Source organism: Moschus berezovskii, chromosome 5, assembly GCF_049115385.1.
Source record: "Moschus berezovskii isolate FMDL1 chromosome 5, NW_MosBer_1.0, whole genome shotgun sequence".
NCBI lineage: Eukaryota > Metazoa > Chordata > Mammalia > Artiodactyla > Moschidae > Moschus > Moschus berezovskii.
The window spans coordinates 21,588,810-21,616,558 of record NC_142464.1 but is presented as its reverse complement, the minus strand read 5'-3'; the positions used below and the strand labels follow the sequence as shown (position 1 = coordinate 21,616,558).

At 37.1% G+C, this 27,749-nt stretch overlaps 1 protein-coding gene and 1 long non-coding RNA gene across 3 annotated transcripts in view; one reads left to right on the top strand and one right to left on the bottom strand.

The window, feature by feature from the left end:
- LOC129561540 (uncharacterized) overlaps positions 1-27,749 on the bottom strand; it is a 124,527-nt gene that overhangs the window by 26,209 nt on the left and 70,569 nt on the right. The window contains exons 1-3 of one of the 2 annotated variants that reach the window (XR_008687032.2): positions 19,723-20,261; positions 12,329-12,400; positions 4,411-4,441 (exon numbers count right to left, since the gene is read on the bottom strand). This is a non-coding gene — a long non-coding RNA (uncharacterized LOC129561540). Of the gene's footprint in view, positions 1-4,410; positions 4,442-12,328; positions 12,401-19,722; positions 20,262-27,749 lie in introns of those variants that run through there. The other variant, XR_008687035.2, reaches the window with a different exon arrangement.
- Positions 1-27,749, top strand: part of ENPEP (glutamyl aminopeptidase) — an 82,165-nt gene that overhangs the window by 14,614 nt on the left and 39,802 nt on the right. Inside the window, exons 2-10 of the mRNA XM_055434170.2 lie at positions 2,250-2,391; positions 4,342-4,473; positions 15,110-15,230; positions 16,553-16,707; positions 16,887-17,000; positions 19,692-19,826; positions 22,121-22,186; positions 24,863-24,928; positions 25,063-25,214. Coding sequence (XP_055290145.2) covers positions 2,250-2,391; positions 4,342-4,473; positions 15,110-15,230; positions 16,553-16,707; positions 16,887-17,000; positions 19,692-19,826; positions 22,121-22,186; positions 24,863-24,928; positions 25,063-25,214 — 1,083 coding nt within the window. The remainder of the gene's footprint in view (positions 1-2,249; positions 2,392-4,341; positions 4,474-15,109; positions 15,231-16,552; positions 16,708-16,886; positions 17,001-19,691; positions 19,827-22,120; positions 22,187-24,862; positions 24,929-25,062; positions 25,215-27,749) is intronic.

Here is a 27,749-nt window from a genome sequence, read left to right as displayed (position 1 = left end):
TTGGGTGAACTCCGGGAGTTGGTGATGGACAGGGAGGCCTGGTGTGCTGTGATTCATGGGATCGTTGAGAGTTGGACACGACTGAGCGACTGAACTGAACTGACTGAATGGGAACTAGTTGTGCTCACTGCTACAAGTGTGTTATTTTCTAGTCCTGTTCAGCAGACAAAGATAGGGAATGCATGTCTTTATATTTTTATATCCATTTACATATTTACAAAAAATCATTGAATTTACACTGACCCTTCAGTTACAGTTCAGTATCAAGGTCTAGTCTCCTTTTTTTTTTTTAAACAAATTTATAACTCTCTTCCCAGCAGTGAGAAACCTGCCTTCCGTTATCTTCATTTGCTCAAGCTCAGAACACAGAAAAGTTTGCTTTTTCACTGCTAATTCATATCACTACAACAATCTAAACCTACTTACTGGAACTCAATATTGATTTACAGTTATTTTAAGACAGATTTTATGTATATTAAATGCACATATCTAATGGGAACTAATTTAATGAATTTTGAGAAATGTACACATCGTTGTTAATCACACCCAAAATACAGATTTTTTTCAATCATCCCAGAAAGTTGTCCCCCTCAGTCAATAGTATCCCAAAAGACAGCCCTTTTCCAGTTTTATTTTTCACAGATTAGTTTTCTTGGCTAAGTTTTTAACAAGTAATTTTTATATCCAGAGGGTTTTTAAAGGAACTTCAAAAATATTTTAATTTCTTGTAGATGAATGTTGACCTATGACATATTAGTTTTTAGATAAATTATGTATATATTGCATCCTTGAATCCAAATAAAGTGCAGACTTTTACCGTGCCCTCTGCTGATCATTTAGTCCCTCCAGTTCACTGTACTTCAGCTACTCTGGACATCTTTTAGGTCCTCAACCACAGTAAATTCTTTTCCACTTTAGCAACTATGCACTTGTTGTTTTCTCTACTAAAGAAACATGTTTTCCTTAATCTTCACCTATCTGGGGTTTTCTCATCACCTACTGCAAGAGACTTTCCCTGACTCAGTTCAGTTCAGTTCAGTCGCTCAGTCGTGTCCGACTCTCCGCAACCCCATGAATCAAAGCACGCCAGGCCTCCCTGTCCATCACCAACTCCCGGAGTTCACTCAAACTCATGTCCACAGAGTCAGTGATGCCATCCAGCCATCTCATTCTCCGTCGTCCCCTTCATTCTACCTTATATTGCTCACCACTTTTCCTGGGTCATTCTCTGTCACTTGCCTTGTTTTATTTCCTACATAGCTCTTATCATTCTCCTTATCTATCGATTCTTTGTCATTTCCTCAGTATGTAGAACAATACCTGGTAAATGTGGGTGTGTGTATCAAAGAGTGGGTTCAACAAATATTTACTGGATAAATGAAGGATGTAATAATTTGTTATTCTTTATGAAATACCTTCATTAGTCCTGGAGAATTCTGAAAGACAAAATATTTTTCTTATACAAATTATAAATGAATATGTCAACATTTCTATTTTACACTTTTTACTCTGCTTAGTCTTCAAATGAGCAAATGTACAATCTTACTGTACTATAACTACATATAAAAAGTATATATTCATTGATGTTTTGGGAGCAATTACTCAAAAAAATAGTCCCACTTTGAAATGATGGAAACATTATAAAGTTTTAGTTTAAGAACGCATATGCCTAGTTAGAGCCATAAAAGAATAGTCTCTTTCCAAAAGGGGTTTTAAATCTGGCCAAAGGTTACTTCACTGGGAGATTGTTCAGGGACTGCTTTGCATGGAAATGAAACTGTTTTGTCCCTGGTGTAACATAAGTAAGAAAGAATGTGCTATTAGGGACAGGATCTTTAGACTCTAGAATATACTCCTCTACTCCATGACAGAACACAGCTGTTCACACTTACAAGGACAGCTACAAGCAAGCCTTTGAGTTTGGCTTTGTGTTTATGTACTTGTCACTTGATAGCTTTAGGATGGAAAGAATGATAGCACATAAATTGGACTGACTTTTGCTCATCACAGGTTTTTAGTTATGGGACCAAAATACGTAATTAGTCATATAAAATACCCAAAGCAGTTTCTGAATTTTCATTTGTTAACCTAAAAATTCCAGTAAAGATTTTGACAACTATTTGATAGATTTCTGGATGGACACTTGCTTTAAGAAATGCAAGAGTTGATTCCATAGTTGACTGTTTTCTATAGGAACAGAGGCTGTCAGAAGAGGCAACGTATATTCTCTTTGTGTGTTTGTTTCTAAGGAGCATAGCAGCCACTGATCATGAACCAACAGATGCCAGGAAATCCTTCCCTTGTTTTGATGAGCCCAACAAAAAGGCAACGTATACAATATCCATTGTCCACTCCAAAGAATATAAGGCACTTTCAAATATGCCAGTGGAGGTGAGTATTTTGAATTCTTTTAAAATTTATGCAGATAGTTTGTTTAGAATATCAGGCATATTTCCTGATTTGCTATGAGAGAACCTACTGAATTCTAAAATAAATGAGCTTTAATAGCTTATTTAGAGGCTTAAAAATACATTCGGGCAATCTCTTGTTTGAGTACTAGAAGTCTTTAATTCAAGATATTACAATCTAGTCAAAATACCATGTTGGGTTTTCTAAGCAAGAATGGATACAGCAGACATATGTCAGCTAGACTCTGCTTAAATCAAAGAATCCCCTAATCATGACAAATTAAAGGCAAACGAGTGGAATTACAGATTTTAAAATACTCGGAGGGCTAGTCTTGGTTTCTACAAAAAAATTATCACTTAAATGTATCGCTACCAACTCCAGGGATCATCATGCCCATAGGTATTCTAGTGAACAAGAAGTACTCAAAAATAAAACAAACAAAAAAAACAGGCTCAACAAATTCTGTTTGTATAATTATTAACATGACTCTTCCCTCTGTTCCTGCTCCTCAACCCTATAACGGGTAACGCGGTTAACTAAAGTATCATTACCTCAAAGTTGAGGTTTATTATGCCTTATATCTTTGACATGTAAAAGGGTGAAGCTCATCCTTAGATATAATTGTCACCTACTCGATACCAGAAAAGCACTGTGCCTACATTATAGTTCCCATCTTTCTGATCCACTATCTGAAATATGATCACTGGAATCATCCTCTTTAATTACAAATATTCCTCAAAAAAGCAAACAAAAGCTTTAAGAAGGTTAAAAAGTAAATGTAAGCTTAAAAAGGCCAATGTAAGCTTATCAACTTTCCTTCTATGTCAGACTCCTAGGCAATTGGGGTTTGACTGGAGAAGAAAGAGGAAAAGATGGATTTAAAGGACACACTAATCCAGAGGACTGGGTCAGAGTGCAATGCAGTCAAAATTCTTGGCATGGAACAGATAGAGGGCGCGAGGAGGAAGAAGGCAAACTTCACTTTACCTTTTTGTCTTGCGGAGAACACACTTCTTCACCTTCACCTAGTTCCAGAAACTAGCCCTGGAGGAAGGTGACTAGCCTTAGGAGATCAGAACTAATACTAGGTTTTCATCACAGAGTAACTGCTGGGGCTTCAACTCTGCTCTACAAGCACATGCTTGCCTTGTCAATGATGCATCAAGCTCTAATCCAGCCTCCCTCTCTTAATCCTTTTTTAAAGCTTCCCACTGTAGAGTGACTCACTGTGTGGCTGCAGGGCATGTGGAAGTGTTCACACAATGGGCAGCAGGAATTAGGCAAGTATTCATGGATGAAGTATTAGGACTGGTGATTGGCAGTGAGAAAGGCAAAGTGGCATGGACAGAAAACCAGACAGATGGAGCTGGTAGCTGCAGCAAGTAATACAATCTTTTCTCTCTTCATGGTAACCAAGGCAGTGACTTTAGTGACCATACCTTAGGTCTCTGGGGGAGACAACCAGAGATGGAAAAGACAGCCTGACCTCCTGCTATGCCTGGCACAGCTATTGCCGTCTTGCATGTAGTCAAATTAGCAAATACCTGCTGAGTTCTTCCTGTGTGCAAGGCACTGAGCACTAGCCTATTCTCCATTAAGGGGTCATAGTATATGCTCAAATATTATGGTCAGGATTTTGTGTTTAGTACAGAAAGATAAACTCCTGTCTAGTTTACATCACAAAGTTGAATTTCTCCCTAAGAAACCTCATACAGTATATAGTTCAATCACACTCTCACAGTACTAAAAATAAAATGAATTTTCCTCCAGTCTTTTCAACATCACCATTTAGGGGTAAAATTTCTTTCTACCATTAAACTTTGACAAGCTTTTTTTTTTCTGACTGGAAAGCCAGGTTTAGAGTAACTATTTGTTTGTCTTGTCCATGATTGATCGTTTTATAAATAAAAGATTATCTTTTGCTTTCAATAGAAAGAAGAGTCGGTGGATGATAAATGGACTCGGACAACTTTCCAGAAGTCTGTCCCCATGAGTACTTACCTGGTGTGCTTTGCAGTACATCAGTTTGACTCTGTAACGAGAATATCAAACAGGGGGATACCTGTGAGTACCATTATATTTTTTAAAATTTACCACCTATGCATTTGTGATTGTCTACTTTTTTTGAACAGTCTTTTTTACCCCACACTAGAAAAGCCCATTAGTCACCAATGTCTGTGAGTCTGATGAAACACTGAACAATATAGAAAAATGTAAGCTGAGAGAACCCAGGTAAAAAATTTAAAAAACAGCCATAGGAATGGATGGCCTTGAATTATTTCAGGAGAAAATTCACTATAAATCCAAAGCTAGTTTCTAAGGATATCAGCACATAGGTATTAAATATTTGAGCATGGACAATTTAGTAAAATGATTGGGTTTATGTGTTTGGGTGGCGTCCAAGATGGAGGCTAGACGGAGAGGAGGAAATGAGAGGGTAGATGAATATCCTTCAAGTAGCTAAGCACTGAGATGTCTGTGGTGCCATCCCAATATTTAATTCAACATAAGACAGCAGCAAGGTCTCAAAAGGCATCTTCTTAAAAATGTAAGAAAATACAAATAAGCTTTTTATAAAAAAATCAAAATGATGAACTTAATCATTTTCTCTTGAAAAATTAAATACTAAATACTTTTACCTAATTATTACCTAGTTATTTTTCTCTTTTTGGAGGCCCCCATTCTGCTCATGCCCTAAACTTGCTATCTAATGGTTAGTTTACCTCTGTGCTATATATTATATATGTGAAACATTATATTCTTTGTAATATAATTTTATAAGGAAGAAATCGTCACTCCCACTTCACAAGTAAGAAAACTGAAATAATGAGTTTAAGTAATTCGCTCAAAATCACACAACTGGCAAGTGTGGAGACTCGAATTCCAGATTCTTTTCAAACAATATACCCTGCTCTAAACCTTCTGAAATGTAATATCCTGAAAAATATCTTTACCTCTTCACCAGTCACTGGAGGGAAGAGGTACTTCTCCCTCCATCCTATCTATGGAAGAGAGGTAGCCACAGTTTTCCCTCCTGCAAAAACCTGTGGGGCTCTTTTCTTCAAAACTGAACGGAATCTTGCTGGAGAACTTAAAGGCATCTACTGTGAATGTCAATTCAAGGTAAATTCTGCCTCTTTGGCATTTGACTGGCTCCCTACCCATTCACTCTAAATTGAAATCTAGCACTTAACACCCAAGCACAGATGCTCCAGTACAATTTCCCACTCCAGAGAGAATTACAGGAAAACCACACCACTTCTATCTACTTAAAAGTAACATCAGTGGGAACCCACACTATTCTCACAATACTGCAATCTTATAGCTAAATAGACAACCTAAGACAAACCGGCATATGAGGAAAACAAGCAACATAAAAGAAAAAATCCAAGGCAAATAAACAGCCAAGCACAGTGTGAGTAAATAGTAATAGTTAGAAACCAAAAAAGCCATACAGATTAAACATTCTCACACACCCAATCTTTCATTATTACCCAACTCTTTGAGATTCAGGAAGATATGACCACCATAAAATAAAAACAGAAAACTATGAGAAAACAATCAGAAATAGTAGTCAGAGTTTAAGAAAATAACTTTCAAAGCATGACATAGCTCTAACCCCCAGGAGCTTGTTGCTAATTCCTTCCAAACCCAATAGGCTGATAGGTTTAGTTCCTGCCAACTGCTCTGTATTTTTATCCACTCCACAGAGATACTTTTGTTGTTTGAAGCCCTGATATGTCTTGTGGGCTTTCCACTTTTATGCTGCAACTGTCATTTCTGTTTGGTAGGAGCAGTGTTGTTCCTGTTTAGTTGCTAAATCATGTCTGACTCTTTCCGACCCCAGGGACTGTAGCCCACCAGACTCCTCTGTCCATGGGCTTCTCCAGACAAGAATACTGGAGTGGGTTGCCACTTCCTCCTCCAGGGGATCTTCTGGACCCAGGGACTGAACCCACGTCCCCCGCATTGGCAGGTGGATTCTTTACCACTGAGCCAGCAGGGAAGCCTGTTAGGAGAAGTGGGGGTATATTAAAGCATTAATATGCTGTATGCTCTAGAACCAAAGTCTCCATATTACTGGTCCCCTTAACAAATGAAGTTGATTTTTGTGTAGTACAGCATTTTTAGTAGAAATTTCATGAATCAGAAAACCGTTCTTATCCACTTCACTTCTGACAGTATTATTCTGGTACATGTATCACCTGCTTTCACAGTCAGGTTATACTGTACAATCCAAGACTCTATAATACACTGAGTGAAGTCACCATTCTGGCAAGAACTACTTTACGTCAATAAAAACCAAATTGAAGCCTATGTTCTTCTTAATTGTTTACCTGTAATAGCAGATATTAGTACCTGAACCATTCACTATGTTTAAAATGTCCTTGTTGCTCATGAAGATTAGGGATCCAACCCTAAAATATTGTTAGGAAAACAGGTAACCAAGTTTGGAATGTAGTTCAAAAGACTTAACTCTGCATATTTCGTTTTGTGACTGTCAGTTGCATTACACTTTTATTGAGGTATAGTTGGTTTATAATATTATATAAAGTTCAGATGTACAACATAGCAATTCATAATTTTAAAGGAAATACTCTATCTGTGGTTATTATAAAATATTGGCTATATTCCTGGGACTGTACAGTATTTATTTTATATATAGTTGTTGGTACCATTTAATCCCCTACCTATATTTTGTCCCTCCCTTTTTCCCCTCTCCCTACTGGTAACCACTAGTTTGTTTTCTATATCTGTGAGTCTGTTTGTTTTCTCTTATATTCGTGTCTGTTTCATTTTTCAGATTCCACATATAAGTGACATCAGATAGTATTTGTCTCCCTCTGTCTGACTTATTTCACTAAGCATAATACACTCCAATCCATCCATGTTGTTGCAAATGTCAAAATCTCTTTCCTTTTTGGCTGAGTAGTATTTCATTGTGTGTATATATACCACACATTCTCCCTTCATCTGTTGCTGGTCACTTACTTTGTTTCTGTATCTTGGCTTTTGTAAATAAGCTACTATGGAAACTGTGGTGCATATATATTTTTGAATTAATGTTTTTGTTTTCTTTGAATGTATACCCAGCAGTGTAATTGCTGGACCATATGGTAACTCTATTTTTAGTTTTTTGAGGAACCTCCAGACTGTTTTACACAGTGGCTGCTCGAACCTGCATTCCCACCAATAGGGTAGAAGGTTTCCCTTTTCTCCATATTCTCAAAGACATTTGCTATTTGTGGTACATTTTCAGAATGAGTTTGATTTTTTACAACATTTTTATTTCAATGAGTTTGTTGTTTTTTTTTAAATTTATTTCCTGGAAGGACTATTCTAAATTAAGGGCTATCAATCTTCACTGAAGGAATGCATTTAATTCAGGAAGCCACAGAAGATTGCTAATGATTCTTATTCTTTATTTAAATTTACAAAAATAATATTAACAAAGAAGTATATAAAATTCTGTGAGGTAAGTTAGATTTTTTAATGTTATTTGTTTTGAAAACCCCCTACTGCAGTCATGATAATCACCACGCATCAAACTATTCAAATTTTGACTTGAATGAGAAGTGAGCTGCCAGTAAATGTTCTGTGTAACCTAAGTGATGATGTTGGGCTGCTTCTCAAACAGTGCCTCATGGCTGCTGAACTCTGGGACTCAACGTTCTGAACCCATGTTGAAACTGCAAAGCCACAGCAAAAATACAGTCCTAAGTCACCCAGACTTCAAGCCAAGGTTTTCCATATTTATAATAATTTATCTATGGATAAGGGACAATCTAAAATTTAGGAAGAATTTATCACATTCCTGTGATAAAGCAGGATCACAAACAAAACTTGAAAAGAACCAAAATATCCCAATTCTTTTCTACTAAGTATTCCTCCTCCCCAAATTTCTATCTACTGCTGAAAGAATATTTAGAAGGACGTGCTTCCCGGGTGGTGCTAGTGGTAAAGAACCCACCTGCCAATGCAGGTGACGACTAAGAGACACGAGTTACATCCCTGGGTTGGAAAGATCCCCTGGAGAAGGGCATGGCAACCAACCCACTCCAGTGTTCTTGCCTGGAAAATCCCATGGACAGGGGAGCCTGCTGGGCTGCAGTCCATGGGGTCATGAAGAGTTGGACACGACTGAGCAGCTTCACTTTCAGTTTTCACTTTCATGCATTGGAGAAGGAAATGGCAACCTGCTCCAGTGTTCTTGCCTGGAGAATCCCAGGGACGGGGCAGCCTGGTGGGCTGCCGTCTATGGGGTCACACAGAGTGGGACACGACTGAAGTGACTTAGCAGCACTGAGCACCTACTATGTGCACAAAGAGTATGCTAAGTCCTAAAGGGAGTGAGACATGCTAAGACATCTATGCCTCAATGGACATGTGAAACACAGGTGGTCATCACTGTCCACTGTCACCCCACTGTGTTTCCCTCTGGTGCCAAAGCTCTCACCTTCTAAAACATAAAGAACAAAAACAGGGGGCTCTGCAAGAGTCATGGGCCACATAAAGGAGTGTGTCTATTTGGAACAATTCAGATAAGATGGAAAAATCTCAAGAGATGAACAGGTGCTAAGTCTGACGAATGATCAGCAGTGGAAAATCAGGCTATTGTCAATGGGTAGAGTGAACAAATATTTTATTATTTATAGAATATACATAATAGAGGTGTTATTAATTATGCTGGGGTAAGAGGTGTAAACAGATAAACAACAGACTTAGAATCCCGGGACATTTCTGGGCAAACTTGGATATTTGGTCACCTCTGTCCAGAGAAGACACTCAGCAGACAAGGACAACAGAAACACGGTCCCAGGTCCAGCGGGCCTGCGCGGCTCACAGGTGGCGGTGGGAACCCTGCAGGCGCTGGCTGGACTTCTGGCTAGGTGGTAGTGGCTAGTAGCATCTGTTCAGTTTGATTCCTTTTTGTTCACATGGTCTTTCCAAGTTCAGTGCCTTTATCTCAGACTCTAAGACACCCTTCCAGAGTCTTGCCCCTTCAATCTTACTACCCCTCTCCTGGGGTTCTCATTTACTGACACACAGCCCTCTGGACTTGCCTCCAGTCTCTTTCCAATCTATTGTTAAAGCATAAACTCTGTGGTTTACTTTTTTCCTTGCCTTCTGTTGCTAAGGCCTTTTCCAACCAGGCTCTTGCAAATCAAAAGGTTTTGGCTTTCAGATTAATTTGTGTGGGTGTGAAAAGCCTATTCTGGACTTCAAAAACTTCAACATTTTATTTTTTCCCTCTTCATTCTCCTAGTATTCCTAATGGTAATGTGGGTACCACGGTGTGGATATCCCACATATAAGGAAGTACGGACAAAGAAAATTACAGGGGATAATCATTCAATGTATTATCTCTGATGATACTAACGTTCTGGATGGAACACTGAAGTATTGCTTATGCGTTAGCTTATTCAATGCTCACTTAACTATTGGTTACGCACTGTTGTTATCTCTATTTTGTAACTCGGGAAAGTCAGGCTTCACTCTTAGGAGTGGAGAAAAGCAGCAGTACAACATAGTAAAAGTCAAACTTTGTGCTGACATTTAGTGTCAGTGTGGTCTTCATTTCTCTTGGGGATACATTTTCCTCATACACAGTTGGAAGTTTACTTTTAAAACTCTCCAAACTCTAAAATTGGAGAGAGAAGTTTACAATCCTTATCTAAAATCTTTGTGATTAGTTGCATGTTGGAATTCAGAAATTTTCAGATCTGTGAAAAGCAGTATGTACAAATATTGAGTATTATTGAATAACTGCAGTGGGATCTTGGGGCAGCTCCTTATAATCAAATAGTAGTATTTCTACAGCAATACTTTGTAGTGAGAAAAATAAGTTATTTTAAAAAAATTCCTCTCAGTTCAGGTCAGATGATACCACCAAATTAATTTGCTGAGAACATATTTAAAAAAAAACTTTGGATTTTCAAAACTCTTTGGATTCTGTAATCGTGGAAACTGGGCTAATGAAAGCATTGGAGTAAAGATATCATTACTGATGCAAAATATTATACTTTATTATTATTACTAATAGAGACAGATTAATAGGATTGATGTACATGGTAAGTGTCACATTACCTGGAAATTTTTAAGTACTCAGTAAGACTAATAATTAACCATAATGACTACACATAAAACAAGTGATAGCAACCAATTAGAATAAATTCTTGTGGACTTAAATTCCATCTCTCAAATTCCTGGAGACCCTTAATTAAAGGGATAACATTAACAACTCTAAAAGCCTTCTTGGGTAGGGTTCCCATGTGATAAGAGAAAGGCAACAGCAACAACATTGATAAAACAGATGAAGCACACCTCCCAAAAGAATAATCAACTGCATATAGGCTTCAGGAAGCACAGATTTTACATCTGATGCTAGCTCAATAGATTCAGTGCTTTGAGTTATGCCTAATAGTAACCAACAGGTCTTCCCTGTAGCTCAAATGATAAAGAATCTGCCTGCAATGCAGTAGACCCAGGTTCGATCCCTGGGTTGGGAAGATCCCCTGGAGAAGGAAATGGCAACCTATTACAGTATTCTTGCCTGGGAAATCCCATGGACAGTGGAGCCTGGTGGACTGCAGTCCATGGGGTTACAAAGAATCGGACACAACTGAGCGATTAACACCACTACACCAGTAGTATCCAACAATGGTATATCTCAGTAATTTAGTCTACTTAGAGAATTTAGGATCTAAAAACTAAATATATGCATTCAAGTTAGGTAGGTTCTTGAAGACTTAGAAACTTCATAGATAGTTGTAGTTATTAAGCTTATATATAAAACCTTTACCTTTAACCTTAATAAAATCTTTAAATAATAAAGGCATATGTGACTTTTTAGAAATTAAGAAGAAAGAATATACATACTCCTTCCTCACCCCATGCTATTTCAATATGGCTAGTCACATGCTTAAAAAATATCATCTCAGTAAAGCAAGCATGTAAACTTGGAACAGTAGTTTATTACAAAGCAATGACAATTTGGAACTGACTGAACTTTGTCATGGACAGGAATGCTGAGGCTTAGCAGATGATGGAGGGCAGTTAGCTACTCCTACCAAAGCCTGCAGAAAGGAATCTTTAAAATAAAAATATGTTTATGATATATAGCAGATAGGACACACAGATACGCTCTGGCTAATAATCTTACAAGGTTAATGGTCTTTATATTCTGTGATTGCTTATCTCAGTTGATCAAATTGCTTATCTCAGCTGATCAAATCAAATATGACCATATCTCAGTGGTCACAAAAGATGACGCATCAAAATAAAGTTCATCAATCACAGGTGATCTGCAGACTGGCAAGACTGTAAAGACAGAACATACTTCTCTGTGATGTTGAGTTTCTCAGAAACAAAAGAGGAAGGTGTTACTTTTATTTTTATTGGATTTACATGAACACAACTCTTTTTAAGGACACTGCATTCCTGTTGCTGCTGACCACAGAAATATGGAGAGTAAGGAAAACCTGATTACATTGTCTCAGAAGCCTTCCGATTGAAGGAGGTCAATCTACCAGCATGGGCAATAAGAACATACTGGCAGAAAAAGCACAGTCTTTCTCCTCCCCACTGCCCCATCTAACGTGGGAGGCCTGCCTGTTATCTCCTCTTCCTCTTTTTCAGCCCTCTTTCACGCTTCAGATATTATGGGCAACATAAATGTACAGAGTGTGTGGATAACAGCAGGGAATCAAGAGACACCACCGTTTCTGAAATTTTTAACAGACGAGAACAGAAAGCCTGAGGAAGCTCTGACATACTAGTCAGTCCACCAGTGAAAAATTCTGAGAGTCTCAGTTTACGACGTGGGAATGCTATATGAACGTGATGGTTTTGATCTCATAGCGGGCAGTCACCTTTGCTTTGTTCAGTGACCACCAACGGGATCCTCAGTTTTACTTACCATCTTGGAAAATGCGTGTCGTTGTTCACATAGAGAACAGGAGGGCAGGGGAAGTGAGGAAATGTACCACTTCTGGAAAACAAAAATTTTTAAATAAATAAAAATGAAATTGAAAGGAAAGAATGATAAATGAGTGAATTTTGTAGGCTTTGGAGATGAAGATGAATACAACTTTATTTATGCAAATAAAGCAAGAATGTTAATCACCCAGTATCTGGGAGAACACTAAGCGCTGGTAACTTAAGATGATTTTTAGAAACTCACCCCTTAAATTATTGGATCTTTCTTATTGTTCTTCACTTCTAAGAAAAGACAGCTAAAGGGGTGAGCCTAAAAGAATAGCAAAACTAACAATGCATTTGAAATAATAAAAAAGGAAAAGAGTTGGCATAATTTTTCATTTTTCCTTATTAAAAAGTGATGAGGCCCCAGTTCTAGTTAGGTAGACAGGCTTAAACTTACCAGTTGACTGCATCTTTTGCTTTATTTGAGGTTTTAGAATCAGGCCTCAAGTTCAACAAATACAGTTCATTTGAATTCCTCACAAACTTTTGTTAAAAAGACTGCTTTCTTAGAGCAGTTTTAGGTCTACAACTAAATGAAGAGGAAGGTACAAAGATTTTCTAGAACACCCCCCACCGGCTCCCACACACGCATATGCTTCCTCGTTAGTAATACGCCTCCTCCACACAGGACACTGGCTACCAGTCGAACCATGAGCATACCCAAAGTCCATAGTTTCCCTTAGGGTTCACTGTTGCTGCTGTATATACTGTGTATTTGGACAAATGTATAACGACAAGCATCCATCACTGCTGTCTCACGCAGAGTATTCTCACTGCCCTAAAAATCTGCTCCACCAAGTTGTCTCTCCACCCTTCACCCCTCAGCCTGCCCACCACTGATCTCTCTACTGTCTCCAAGGCTTTGACTCTTCCAAAATGTCATACAGTATGTAGCCCTTTCATATTGGTTTCTTTCACTTAGTAATATGCATTTAAGGTTCCACCCTGTTTTTCTGTGATGGTTTCATAGTTAATTTCTTTTTAGCACTGTATAATATTCCATTGTTCACAGTTTATGTGGTATGTGAGAGACACCTTGGGTGCTTCCAAGTTTTGGCAATTACGACTAATGCTGCTATAAACATTTTCGTGCAAGGTACGTTTTAAACTCCTTTGGGTAAACACAAAGGTGCACAATTGTTGGGCCTTATGGTAAAAGAATGTTTAATTTTATAAGAAACTGCCAAAACGGTCTTCCAAAGTGGCTGTACCATTTTGCATTCTCACCAGCAATGTATAGGAGTTCCTACTGTTCCACATCTCATCAGCATTTGGTGTTGTCAGTGCTTTGAATTTTGGCATTTTAGTTAAGTTTGTAGTGGTATCTCATTGTTATTTTAATTTGCATCTCCTTGATGAATATGATATGAATCAGCTTTTCACATACTTACTTGCCATATGCATATCTTCCTTGGGGAGGTGTCTATTAAGGCCTTTGGCCCATTTTTTAAAATCAGGTTGCTTGCTTTCTTCTTGCTGAGTTTTAAGAGTTCTTTGTATATTTTGGGTAATAGTTGATTATCAGACAGACCTTTCATAGATACCTCCTTTCAGTCTATGCCTTCTCACTCCCTTGACACTGCCTTTCACAGAACAAAACTTAATGAAGCCCAGTTTATCAGTTTTTCTTTCATAGATTATGCCTTTGGTGCTGAAGCTAAGAAATAAGCTTCATATCCAACATCACCTATTGATAGATTTTGTATGTTATCTTTAAGAAGTTTTATAGTTTTGTGTTTTATATTTAGGTGTGCAATCAAATTTAAGTTAATATTTGTGAAGGGTGTAAGGGCTGTGTCTAGATTCACTTTTTTCCATGTGGATGTTCAGTTATTCCAGCACCATTCTTGAGACTATCTGTGCTCCGATGTATTGCCTTGACTCCTCTGTCAATTACAGTCGAATTACAGTCAAATTACTATTTTTATGTGGGTCTATTTCTAGGCTCTCTATTGTCTTGTACTGACCTATTTTTCTATTGTTTTGTTAATACCACGTTGTCTTGATTACTGTAGCATTACAGTAAGTCTTGAAGTCAGATAGTATCAATTTTTCAATATTGTTTTTCTCCAATATTGTGCTGGCTACTCTAGGTTATACATGCTTAGAATTGGGGAGTAAAAAGTCTATCGTTGGTTTGATTTATAAATTATGTCATGGCATAAAATAATATCCTGGGTTTTGAGAGATGTAGCTTATCAAGATGCCTCCCTCTTAAGAAAATTTTGAATCACTGTATGTTAGACTCTGGGAGTAGAACAGTTAAAATATCAAAAGCGTAATTTGGTGGCAATGGATAGAAAAGCATCAATGGAAAACAAGTATGTAAGGGCTCTTTAGATAAGAAAAATCATATGCCTTATTTCCTCTAGACAGATTACACAGAGGCACATAGATACATACATATTAAGATGACTATATATGCTCTAAGTGGAAAAAAGTAATAATATTTTGCAAATATATGATACAGTGTGCCAGCCATTGTGTCTCGCATTATTCATAGTCCTTGATGAAATTACAGTGAGTCAGGCAGCATTCTTCTCCTTTGCACCTGACTCTCAGAGACATGGCGTGATCGCCCAAGGCCACGCAGAACGAGGGTTCCATTAGACTCGCCTGGCTCCAAAGCCCACCTGCTTTCCACTATGTCATGCATCATAGTGTTTGTGTTTTACCAAATGAAGAATTTTCACTGAATGTTTCTGTTTTTTAATAGCTCACTATATATGTCCAGCCAGAGCAAAAGCACACAGCTGAATATGCTGCAAACATAACTAAAAGTGTGTTTGACTATTTTGAAGACTACTTTGCTATGAGTTATTCTCTTCCTAAATTAGGTGAGAACCATTTTTTAAATTTTCTTATTTTTAATATTGCCTTTGTTTTCACCTAAGTTAACTCACTTCCTCCACTTTTAGCATCCTGAGTTAATGGTTATCCGTTAGTCTTTTTTATCATATGCCTACACTATTTGTCTAATACTTACTGGATACTGAAAGATTCATTCTGGATTCCTCCCAGAGTAATGTCTATTCTCTGTTCTTACCTGATAAATGTACAGTATTTTATTTCCAAATAAAGCTTAAACTACAGACACTGATAATGATGGAGCCGGAAACAGCAACCTAGATTTGTTGATTTCAAGATCAGTACCCATCCCAATAGCTTCCATTGCCTCTCTACCATCAGTGAGTTAATAAATAATAGGGATAAATAATGCTGTCAGAGCCTTATGTACTTCCAGTCTTTCCATTGTTGTACAAGACTAATTCTAGATTCTCCAGCAGTTAAAATGAGCTGGTGCTCGGACTATAAATATTTTTTCTAATATGAAGGATGGGGGAACATGTTTTCTTTTGAAAATAAAAACAGTACTATAATCAGAAACACTTTATTAATAAGTTCGAGCAGTATTAGCAAAGACTGTAAATGTAACGCCCATACAGATGGGATGAAATGAAGACAACAACAAAAAAACCTAGCAACCAACAACTGACTTCTCTTTTTCTGTTTCTGCCACTACTTTAATCAATTACCAATGCAAAGCAGCTGGAATGTCAAATTCTCTACATGGGAATGGCTATGGCTCTGAAAAACTTTGTGGAAGCTCCTCCCCACTTTCTTTTGATTGCTTCACAACTATCAGAGGAGGAGACAGGAAGAGAAATACTTCACAAAAATCATCATAATATCTGATAAAATATTAAGCACATTAATTTAAAAGTCTTTTTCTGTTTATTTCTCTTGTACCACCCGTGATAACCTGGAAAGTGGAATTCTCACCAATGTATTCCTTACAGCACATCCTCCAAAACAGAAGCTTGGTACTATCTAAGTGAAAGTCATGAGAAAAAAGCAAATAAAAATGAAATACAGAAAGAAACACAAGATATAAAATTATAGAGGACTTGAAAAGAGCATTGCCAATCATATTCTTAAAAAATAAAAGACACAGATTCCTGGAGTCAACAGGAAAAGTTCCATGGAAATTTTGAGCACATTAAAGACTAAAAAGTTTATACAAATAGATGATTGTTTTTCACTCTGAGAAATTATTTTTAGCCTGTTAAAAAACATTCATCTAAAGAACTTAATTTGGTAAGAAATGTTATGAACAAAATGGAAAGAATGTATTTCTCACTGGACTCTTTTTCCATAGATAAAATTGCTATTCCAGATTTTGGCACTGGGGCTATGGAGAACTGGGGACTCATCACTTACAGAGAAACAAACCTGCTTTATGACCCTAATGAATCTGCCTCATCAAACCAACAGAGGGTGGCTGCTGTGATAGCCCATGAGCTTGTGCATCAGGTATAGAATCTTAGCATCAACTAGGGAGAGATAAAGCTGGAAATAAATGCTGAGTATGATGTCTGCTACTTCTGTGTCATTAGAAAACTTACATGAACAAATTATTATATTGAAAATTTCTCGGCCTCTGTACCACAGGCACAGGAATTTAACTCTCTCTTTATTGCTTATAATTGCAGTGGTTTGGAAATATTGTGACCATGGAATGGTGGGAAGACTTGTGGCTAAATGAAGGATTTGCTTCCTTCTTTGAGTACCTGGGAGTAGACCAGGCAGAAAAAGACTGGCAAATGGTGAGCCTGAAACACAAACTTCAAATCTCTATTATGCTCATGCCAAGCAGACTGGAGACTTTGGACTATGACAATGGCCTGAGTTAGGGACCATGTGCAGTACTGAACTGGGAATTGTAGTGGGAGGATGGGGTGGAACCAGCTGGCTCCAGTGACTACACCACGCTCAGAGCCTACACCCAAGCACTAGAGAGCAACTGAACACCACAAGCCTAGGATGTCGTTGGTAGAGTCATTCAAGAACACACGCCAAGGCAAGAAAAAATATCTAGCTTAAACAGTGAACTCTGTGTTCAAGGAAGTATCTGTAGTTCTAACCCTTTGAAAAACGTCTAAGCCTAATTTTATAAATGACTTCCCTTACGCAGTTTGCTGAAATGATGTGGCAAAGAGATAAGCACATAAACTTAGTAGTTAGACTTAGGTTTAAATCCTGGATGCATCATTTTAAGGTGCGTTACGGGGAATGTGACCTTGAGCAAGTTACATATGCTCTCTGAATCCGTTCTCTCTTCCATTAAAGAACATTGTTCTCTATCTTGTAAGCTTAAAAGCGCCCTGAAAAATGTACAGGTAATTACTATTATTATATTGTGTGTCCCCGAGGGGCCTGGAACAGAGGCTTCTATGAACTCTACAGATATTGTTTTCCTGAAAAGCTGTATCTGTTTTCAAGTGTATTTAGAGGGTGTAAGTATCTCCAGGGGATCTTCCCGACCCGGGTCTCCCACATTGCAGACAGACGCTTTACCGTCTGAGCCACCAGGGAAGCCTATGCCTATCAGTTTGTATATATAAAAGTGTAAGCATGCAGATATGTGAAAGAAGCGTTACAGGAGGTTGTCTACTCTATAGACTACTGCCCTCTACTGGACAGAGTGAGAAGACGGTTATACACTTGAAGACCTTTTAAGTTTGCACAACCTGGTTTAAAAACTAAAAAAGTTAATTTGCAACAACCACTTCATTAAAATTTAATCTACATCAGGATTTTTCATCTGGAGCTATTGGGCCAGATATTTCTTTGTTGTGGGGGTGTTCTGTGTATTGTAGGCTATTTAGCAGCATCCCTGGCCTGTATCTACTAGATTCGGGTAACTCTCCATGCCAGTTGTAAAACCCCAAATTTCCCCACATATTCCCCAAGCTGAAGACCATTCATTTATGTTGAAAAATGCTGATTTTGTAATTTATTGAAATTAGACTATATAAATGAAAAGTTATTTTGTCCTTTACTTTTTATAAAGTAACCCCCTGTATATCAAGATATAAGAAATTATAACATTTTAATATTGCTATATTATACATAATATAATATGTAATATTTTAACATTTAATGTTTAATGTTTCAAAAACACCAATTAAATATTAGAAGAATTTAGTATTCAGTTCTTAAATGAAATGTAATCATATGATTCAACTCATTCATTCTCCATCCATCCATTCATTCTTCATTCAATGAACACTACAGAGGACCCAAAACTAAAGAAAACACAGACACTTCCTGCCCTTATAAAAGCTCCCAATTTAGGGCCTGGTGGTGGAGCGGATAGATGAACAAAGATTCACTGTAAGAAAGCTTACTAAGTACCACAATGGTGGAGCCTCATTTCACAGGTGAAAACTCTGATGCCCAGGAAGGTGACACAAGTTTGCAATATCACACAGAGAGTTGGTAACACAACCAAGAATAGAGTCAAATCTACTGACATTGAGAATAAGATTCTTTCTTATTAACATTTTAGGGGCACAAAAAAAATTTAAATCAAATTACCTTGATTGACAATCATCATTTGATGATAGTATCCTACCTATTATAAATGGAATTCACAAACTTGGAAAATGTAAACTAATATAGCATCCTCCCTTTTGGAAATATTTTTTGATTAAGTAAAACCAATAAAGCTTTTGATTTTTTATTAGTAGTGCTTTATTAGAGCTAGATTTCATGTTCTAACTAATTAAGAATCAAAATGATAATAGCAGCTAATGTGTTAAGATTTCACTCGGTGCCAGGTACTATGTCAAATGCTTGCATGCACTGTCTCATTAAATCTTCTGCACATTTCTGAAAAGTAGCTGCCATCATTACTCCTATTTAATGAGTGAGGGAAATTACTTAAACTTATATGTGGAGAAAATGAGCTTTGAATCCACAAAGTTTGACTATAGGGCTAGACCTCTCAACCACTCTATTTTGCTGTGAAAACCTAGGGTTGGAATGAGAAGGTAACTATTAGAACTAATACAAAAGTTAGTATTTTCTTCAATAATGAATCATTCAAATTCAACAACTAATTGGTAGAAAAGACCCCTAAAACATCCATTTTTGGCAAATCAACATTCTTCCTTACTTCTCAGACAAATTTGTGAGGTGATACCATCATTCCTATTGCACAGATATGGAAACAGAGCATGAACAGTTTGGCACATGTCTGAAAGTCATCCAGAAACAGCAGAAACAGAATTTATAAATGCTTGTGTCTTCTTGGCCAGTCATTAGGGGCAAAGTCAAAGAAATTATATGTAGGGGAAGGGAATGGAATCAGTGTAGAAAAATCAATGCAAAATGTGATTAATTGAACACCTAATGCTTGCTTTAAATAACATGAGTCAATCTGTATTATATAAACATTTTTATATATAAACCAGTATAAAGTGCTATATTTATTTGGCTCATTGTCATTTCAGCGTGATCAAATGCTCCTTGATGATGTATTACCTGTTCAAGAGGATGATTCTTTGATATCTTCACACCCAATTGTAGTCACTGTGACAACTCCTGATGAAATAACATCTGTTTTTGATGGAATTTCCTATAGTAAGGTGGGGAAAATATGACACTGTTTTGAATGTCTTCCTGTTTAATGGCTTTTTCCTTAGCAAATGCCTAAAACTGGTAAGAATGGTTAGCTTATGTTAATGGGTTTGGGGAAATAGTGTAGAACTTATTCCAGTGCTGAATATTCCACAGTTTGCAATTTTCAGTGGAAATGATCAATGCTGGTCATTGTCATAGAATTCTGAATCAGATTTTTTAAAAGTTTCTCTTTTCACCTTTGCTTAAAATGGCTCTCATTCTGATAACTGAACATTTATACTTTAAACATCCAATTTAAAATTATTTGATTTGATTATCTGAATGACAATAAATCTTTTTCTGTAGTGAATGAGAAATGTCGTATACATGGACACTTTTCTAGTAGAATGCTTCCAGTAAGTATTTAAATCCAAGTCCATTTAAGGAATTACTTTCATCCAGTTTCATATAATGTTTAAAGATGAATGACTTTTGTTAGCATGTCATAGATGGGGCATTTTTATCCATTAAAATTCTACGAAAAGTGTTGAAAATCCATAGTGACCCAAAGTTTCATGCTACCCATTCTCTCTTACAACTTTTTCTCCTGTGGCTTCTCCTTTACACACATTTCCCCACCTGTATGCAGCATATTTTAGTCAATTTTCTACCTCAGCTTCTTATGGTTTACCGGCTATATTAAGTTGTCCAAAAATCACTGTAAACTAATACATTTTATTGTTCTAGGAGACACGCAAAGTTTTATTTAAGACAAATTATGATAATTATTAAAATGAATAGCAGATAAAACTGGCTTGAGTGAAAAGTACCATATGTTAGTATTTGAAGCTTACAGCATCATATTTTTTGGCTTTCCCTCTCATATATTCTCATGGCATTTTTAGGCTTCCTTTATTCGTTTTTCTTTTACATTGTTAATGATTCTTTTTATCTTTCAGTTAAAATAAAAACTTTGAATCTATACTATAAGTAGATAATTCATGGAGAGACATTTATATTTACTAAATGAGCTTCTTCCTAAGTCCCAGATATTCCATGGGTTTAAGGTATTAGGTCAGAAATAAATACATGTTTCTAAGCCTTTAGCCTTCCACTAGGTATAAAAATAACTTATATCTTAATAAATTACAGTAAAAATTGCTAATTTAAATGAGGAAGCAATGTTTCTCTGGTCAGCTACTGGAAAATTGATTTTTAAATCTATTTTGGCTATTGTTGTTGTCGTTTAGTCGCTAAGTTGTGTCCGACTCTTTACAACCCCATGGACTATAGTCCGCCAGGCTCCTTTGTCCATGGGATTTCCCAGGCAAGAATATTGATGTGAGATGTCATTTCCTTCAGGGGATCTTCCCAACACAGGGAACAAACCCGGGTCTCCTGCTGTGGCAGGTGGATTCTTTACTACTAAGCCACCAGGAAGCCGTTTAAATCTACCAATAATGTGTTTTAGAGTTAATCTTATAACATATGAAAAGCAAGTAGAGAGCAGAGGTATTCATCAGATACTTCAGACTAAATAAAACCAAGTGAGGTAAACCATTTTGGAAGAGAAGAATTTTATGCCTAAATTATGTGTCTTTGTGTGTGGACAGTGCTCAGTTGTGTCCGACTCTTTGCGATCCCATAGACTCGCCAGGCTCTGCTGTCCATGGAAGTTTCCAGCAAGAGTACTGGAGTGGGTTGCCATTTCCTTCTCCAGGGACTCTTCCCAACTCACATGTTAAACTTGCGTCTCTTGTGTCTCCTGCATTAGCAGGCGGATTCTTTACCACTGCACCACCTGGGCTTCAGTAAATTATATGTCGAATCTATATTAGAAATTATATGTCTAATCTTTATTAAACTATATGACATAATTAATCCCTCAACTGTTTACTCCTCTCTGTTAAATATAATTTCCCCAAATATTCCAATATACCTAAGAAGTAGCCAGCATTTTATCCTGAAATAGCTTTCCTTGCTCAATACTTTGTCCCCAAGTTTCTCTTTCATTAGGAAAGCCCCATCTACTGCTTCATGTGGTGAAGTGCAATAATTATTTGAACCTCAGGTTTCTGAAAAGATGTCCCTCGTATCCTTTTCTTCCTGCCTTTTAGTTATTTTAGAAGCATCAATATGGGGGTATGCCAGATGGTATTTTCACCCTAGAATCACCGATTGATAACCATTTAGCAGAGTCATCTTGAAGACATTATCCCACAAATATGATCATGAGATACTAGCCCCAATAGAGATCATTGATATTTGTTTCTTTTATATGTCCTATATTAGTTTTACTTGCCATTCTTTTACATCATAGGGAGCTTCCATTCTGAGAATGCTTGAAAACTGGATAACACCAGAGAAATTTCAAATAGGATGTCAGGTATGATTTATTACTTTTAATACTATTAAAAAACTACACTGGTATGTGGCTGATGAATAAGATATGTAATTAATTAAGGACAATTCCCCTTTTACTTTTATTTTCCTTGTTCAGGAATAGATAATATTGCAAAAACTCAAAAAAAAAGGGATTTCACATACGGTTTGTTACCTGCACTGTGTCTGCAACTGTCACTTAGCCAAAGTTTCACAGAGAAGTTAAACAGATTACTTAGTTATTTTTGATATCCTTTACAGGGCTAGGGCTTAGAAAATTTCCTTTCCCTTCCTAAAATATTAGTAATAGAAACGCTGTTTGTTTCACTTTGTGCTTACCAGTAACAACTGGGGGACTATTATCGAGGGATCTAGGTCATCATGAACTTTTGACTAGAATGACTATATTGTGATTATTCAAAGTGAAGAGGAAAATGTCAATATAGAATATTCAAAAGCACTAATCTAGGTAAAATTCGTTACTTTTAGTATACTATAAGCTGCAATCCTCTCACTCAGAAGAAGCAAGAAACTAATTTAAAAACAGTAACAACAGTGGTGAAAACCAGACAAACTGATCCAGGACTCAGAAGTCTATTCACTGTAATCTCAGACAAATCTCTTCTCCTCTCTAGACACCAGTTTCCTTCACCCCCAAAATGTGAGAGTCATATAAAATAGTATTTAAGGTTCCTTTCAGTCCCAAGATTGCATGTTTCTCAGTACAAGACACTGTGAATATACAAAGAAGTTCCTCTAATTAATTTTAAGAAGATACTATTCACTAAAATTCATCATTAACAGGTAGCTATGATTATAAGTATTACTATTTCAAGTATCCAATTATTTTACTAAGAAAGAGTGATCTATACAAGACTCTGGAACGAATTTGATAAAGAGCACGTGCCTTTCATTTCCTCTCCCTTCCTTTGCCTGCCCTCCAGTGGCAGCGCTGAGCAGTCAACCAGCCAAAAGAACAAATATGAAGGCAGCGTTTCAAACTGTTTTCAAGCCTCTCCCAGGTATCCTGAAGCAGTCCTGCTAATATTGTTTTATCTCTCCATGGCTAAAAAAGGGAATTTAGAAGATAACATGACTGAGGTAAAGCACCTCTTGAAAGTTAGAGCAACTTAGAGTGAAAATGATATGTGCAAAGTCAACCACTGGTTTATTTTCTTTGAAGATTCAAAGACCACTTAAGAAGGTTCTGTTTCCATCAAAGACATCCATATTTTAAACAGGACAATTCTGGAGCATAACAGAGAAGTGATTACAGCAGGAATTTTGGAAGGCTTCCTGGAGAACCGAAAGTAGTGCCCAATTATGAGATTAGAAGACTAGGAATTTTCTTTAGGGATATCACAGTATCCCTGAAAACTCATATGCAGAGAGGTTTGGGGACCAGAACTGACAAAATGGGGAAGCTTCTAGTTTAAAATATTTTGTGTCTGTATGGTAAAAATATTTGGAAACATGAAGGCTTACACTTTAAAGTGAGTAATTTCCCCAATTTATCCATTATCATCATCATCATTATTATTATTCCCAAGACTGTATATTCATTTCTTTAGAACAAAAATCTGCAAACTACTACTACAGCTTGTGGGCCATATCCAGTCCACCACCCATTTTTGTAAGGTCTGCAAATGAAAATCATTTCTACATTTTTAAGTGGCTGGAAAAAATCAAAAGAAGCATATTTCATGACATGTGAACATTGCACGGAATTCAAATATCAGTGCATAAATAATGCTTCACTGGAAGACAGCCGTGATTACTCACTTACATATTATCTTGGCTGCTTTGGGGCTATGGAGGCAGAGTTGAGTAGTTGTGACAGAGACTTATATGGCTCACAACACTTAAAATCTTTACAGCTTTTTATGGAAGAAGTTTGCTGAGAGCCCTGGCTTAAAGCCAAGCTTACCAGTTTTTATCTTTGCATATCACTTAAACCACTCATGAGTGATGGGGCCGTCTAGTGTCTGAGATGAGAAAACACTACTGGTGTAAATAAAGGTAAGGGATATAGCTGGTAGTGGACAGTTTAACGCTAATAAATGAACATCATAGAATCATGAGTCTTTTTTTCTCTAGCCGATCAAAAATGTTACGGTCTCTTGACCGTCTGCTGAACACTCGACTGTCCTTAAGTACCTTGCATTGTATATGCTGAAAAAATTAAACTTTCCCTCTCCTGTTCACAATTCCACTAGAGCGATGAGTTGACTCACTGGAAAAGACTCTGATGCTGGGAAGGATTGGGGGCGGGAGGAGAAGGGGACGACAGAGAATGAGATGGCTGGATGGCATCACCGACTCGATGGGCATGAGTTTGAGTGAACTCCGGGAGTTGGTGATGGACAGGGAGGCCTGGCATGCTGTGATTCATGGGGTCACAAAGAGTCGGACACGACTGAGTGACTGAACTGAACTGAACTGAAAAAAAAAAAAATCTCATTAATAATAAAAAAGTATTTCTTATGCTTTACAAATCATTATTTGTACAGTGTTTTTATAGGTTATAAAATGTTTTACATACAGAATATCATTCGATTTTCATTCTAGGAATACTTGCTATATTATACATTAGAATGAGATTGTTGAAAGGTTCACAGATGTTGTGAAAGTATGGAAAAAGCAAACATTGACTTCTGAAATATTTATCTTTCACATGCAGAATTACTTGAAAAAATACCAATTTCAGAATGCCAAAACTTCAGATTTCTGGGCAGCACTTGAAGAGGTAATGAGAAGTATATCCTCAAAAATTTCTTTGATTAACAAATGATTTATCAATCATTTCTTTATCTGATTATTCTATCCTTTTATTTCCCCTTATTTGTTGATTGATTATTCTCTATTTTTTTTTAATCTTAGGCAAGTAATCTCCCAGTGAAAGAAGTAATGGACACCTGGACCAATCAGATGGGTTACCCTGTACTTAATGTGGCCAATATGAAGAACATCACACAGAAACGCTTTCTGTTGGACTCGAGAGCTAATTCTTCTGAGCCACATTCAGCTTTTGGGTAAGACTCTATAATGCACTTCAGGGGAAGCAGAAATTTGATGGAAATACTGGCAATTCATCTAGAACTTGTTCTTCGGTACCTGATTCATAAGCACAGTGTCTTTATGGAAATAAAGACATTTAGAAATAGCTCAGTCATCTCTGGGTTCAAAATGGTGGATTGAGCACATGCATGCAAGTCTTATTCTTCCCAGAAATGACTGAATAAGGAAATAGAAGTATTAAAAGAAATAAACTCAGAGAAGTAAAGAAAAGAGAGAGGAACTCTGAAGTTCCTAGATGAAGAAAAGTAGGGGGAGGAATACAGACAGAAAACAAACTGAGAAGGTGCAGCCAGATGAAAAGAGACTTGAGCAGAGGTGGAAGCTGATTTCCCCTACCCTAGATGGGCCTGGGCTCAGTGTCAGCACTCAGAGTGGATGGCAGGAGTGAGAAGCGAAGTTGAAAGCAGTGCAGTTAATTTGAAGTCTGCACTCAGGACCATGGCATTAGCCAGACCCCTCTCCCTCCACCTTCCCTTCACTGACTGCCATTCTTTCCTCTGCACAGAGCTCTCAAAAGTCTGGCGATGACCCAGCAAAACCCAGAGGGCTTTTTAAATTTTTTTTCCCCTGAACAAATTGACTAAATTGGAGGAAAGCTAAGAATTTCCATTTGGCTCCCTGTGGCATTTGTAGGATGAATGGGCTAGAGCTGCCAGCTCCACTCATACATACACAGAGCCTCTAGTCAGACTTCCTGTTCAGCTGAGAAGTCTGTCTCAAAAACATACCTCTCTTCTCAACAGTAGAGGGGTAACATACAAATCACCAAGAATAATCAGTTCAGTCCTTCTTTCTTAAACATGAATGAACGATCTAAGATAACAAGATGCATGAAAAAAATCTAAAAACATAAAAGTTAAAATCTCACATGAACAAACAATAAACCCATCTCAATAAGAGACATAATTGAAAGAAAAAATAAATTTGTGAAATACATTGAGATCAAAGCTCTTATATACATTAACTGAGAGCAGTTTGTTTTTGAAAGGACAAACTAAAAATATAAAAGAGCTATGAAAGATTAAAATTTCAGTTGTCAAAGAAATTAATAGACCAATTCAAAATAAATTTGGAGAATTTTCAAGAAGTACAGGAAAGCATACACAAAACTGGCAAATGTGAACGAGAAGATAAATATGAAAAAAACCTAGCACCAACTAATAGAAATCTCTCAAAAAAGGAAAACAGAGAAACTTAATGGGCATATCATAAACAAAGAAATAATAAAAGACACAAGGAATGTGATTAAAAAGCCCCATTGAGTACACAGTACAAAATGGTAAAAACCAAAACATACTTAGCTACAGCCTCATGAAATTTCGGAGAATAAAGGTACATGAGTTACTGTGACATTAGAATTCTTCACAACAGCTCTGAACACAAGAAGAAAATAAAGCAGATATTTAAAATGTAGATGCAAAAAATATTTTCAACCTCCGATTCTCTACCCAGTCCCTAAACCAAATGTAACAGCACAGTGAAGACATTTTCTGACATGCAGCCCCAGAAAATGCTTTCCGCACAGCACTTAGAAAGTTACTAAGGCTACACTCTAGGTGAACTGGAGCAGGGAGAGAAAAATATGAATATATAAAAAAAGAGGAAGACACAGGATCCAGGAAACAGTGTATCTGTCCCAGGAGATCCATGAAAGGAAATGCAGATCAGTAGCCATTCAGTGGGCTCACAGTGCCATAAGAGCAGGAAGACTGGAGCTGAGTTAGGTGATCTGCAGGAAAAAAAAGACAGTATGATTGGGAGGATGGCAAAATTGAGGAGTTGGTGAAGGCCTATCAGTTTGGTCAACTATAAAGAAGAAAAATTAGAAAAAAAATATCAAGGCCATATGTAAAAATTGTGACCACCCCCAAAAAAAACGAAGCAGGTAGAATGATTTTATGCCACTGATAAAGTATAAGGAAAAGGAGTCTCCTGCACTGGCAGCTGGATTCTTTACCACCAGGGAAGCTACCAGGGAAACCCCAAAAGGAGTCTATTTTACCCTTATAAAATAAGATGTTAAGGGAAATTTTTATTCAAGTGACTCAAGGGCCAGGAAATCAAACCATAGAAAAGGAAATATAACTCCAACACACTTCTTGGCCAACAATAGGCATACAGCATAACTCTATATATGTTATTTATTGTCTTTTAGTTTTTATAATCAACCAATGGATAACATGTTAAAATTTTGTTCTGGTGGCAGGTTAGACTGTACATATAAACAGTTTTAACATTATAACAGGAAAAAAAAATAGTTGACAGAAGAAAGGAGGTGGAAAAGGAAGAAAAGGTAGAAGAGTGTTGGAATACTGGTTCAGTGGTGGACGGAAGCTGGTTTTAATCCCTAGTCAGAGATATCATTCCAGTACCCTGAAACTGATTATGATGTGAGTTAATAGAAATCAGCAAATAACACATTCCACCTTCCACTCCACCCTGAGAACCAGTTATTGAGCATTTACCAGCACTGCACAAGAGAACCTTAT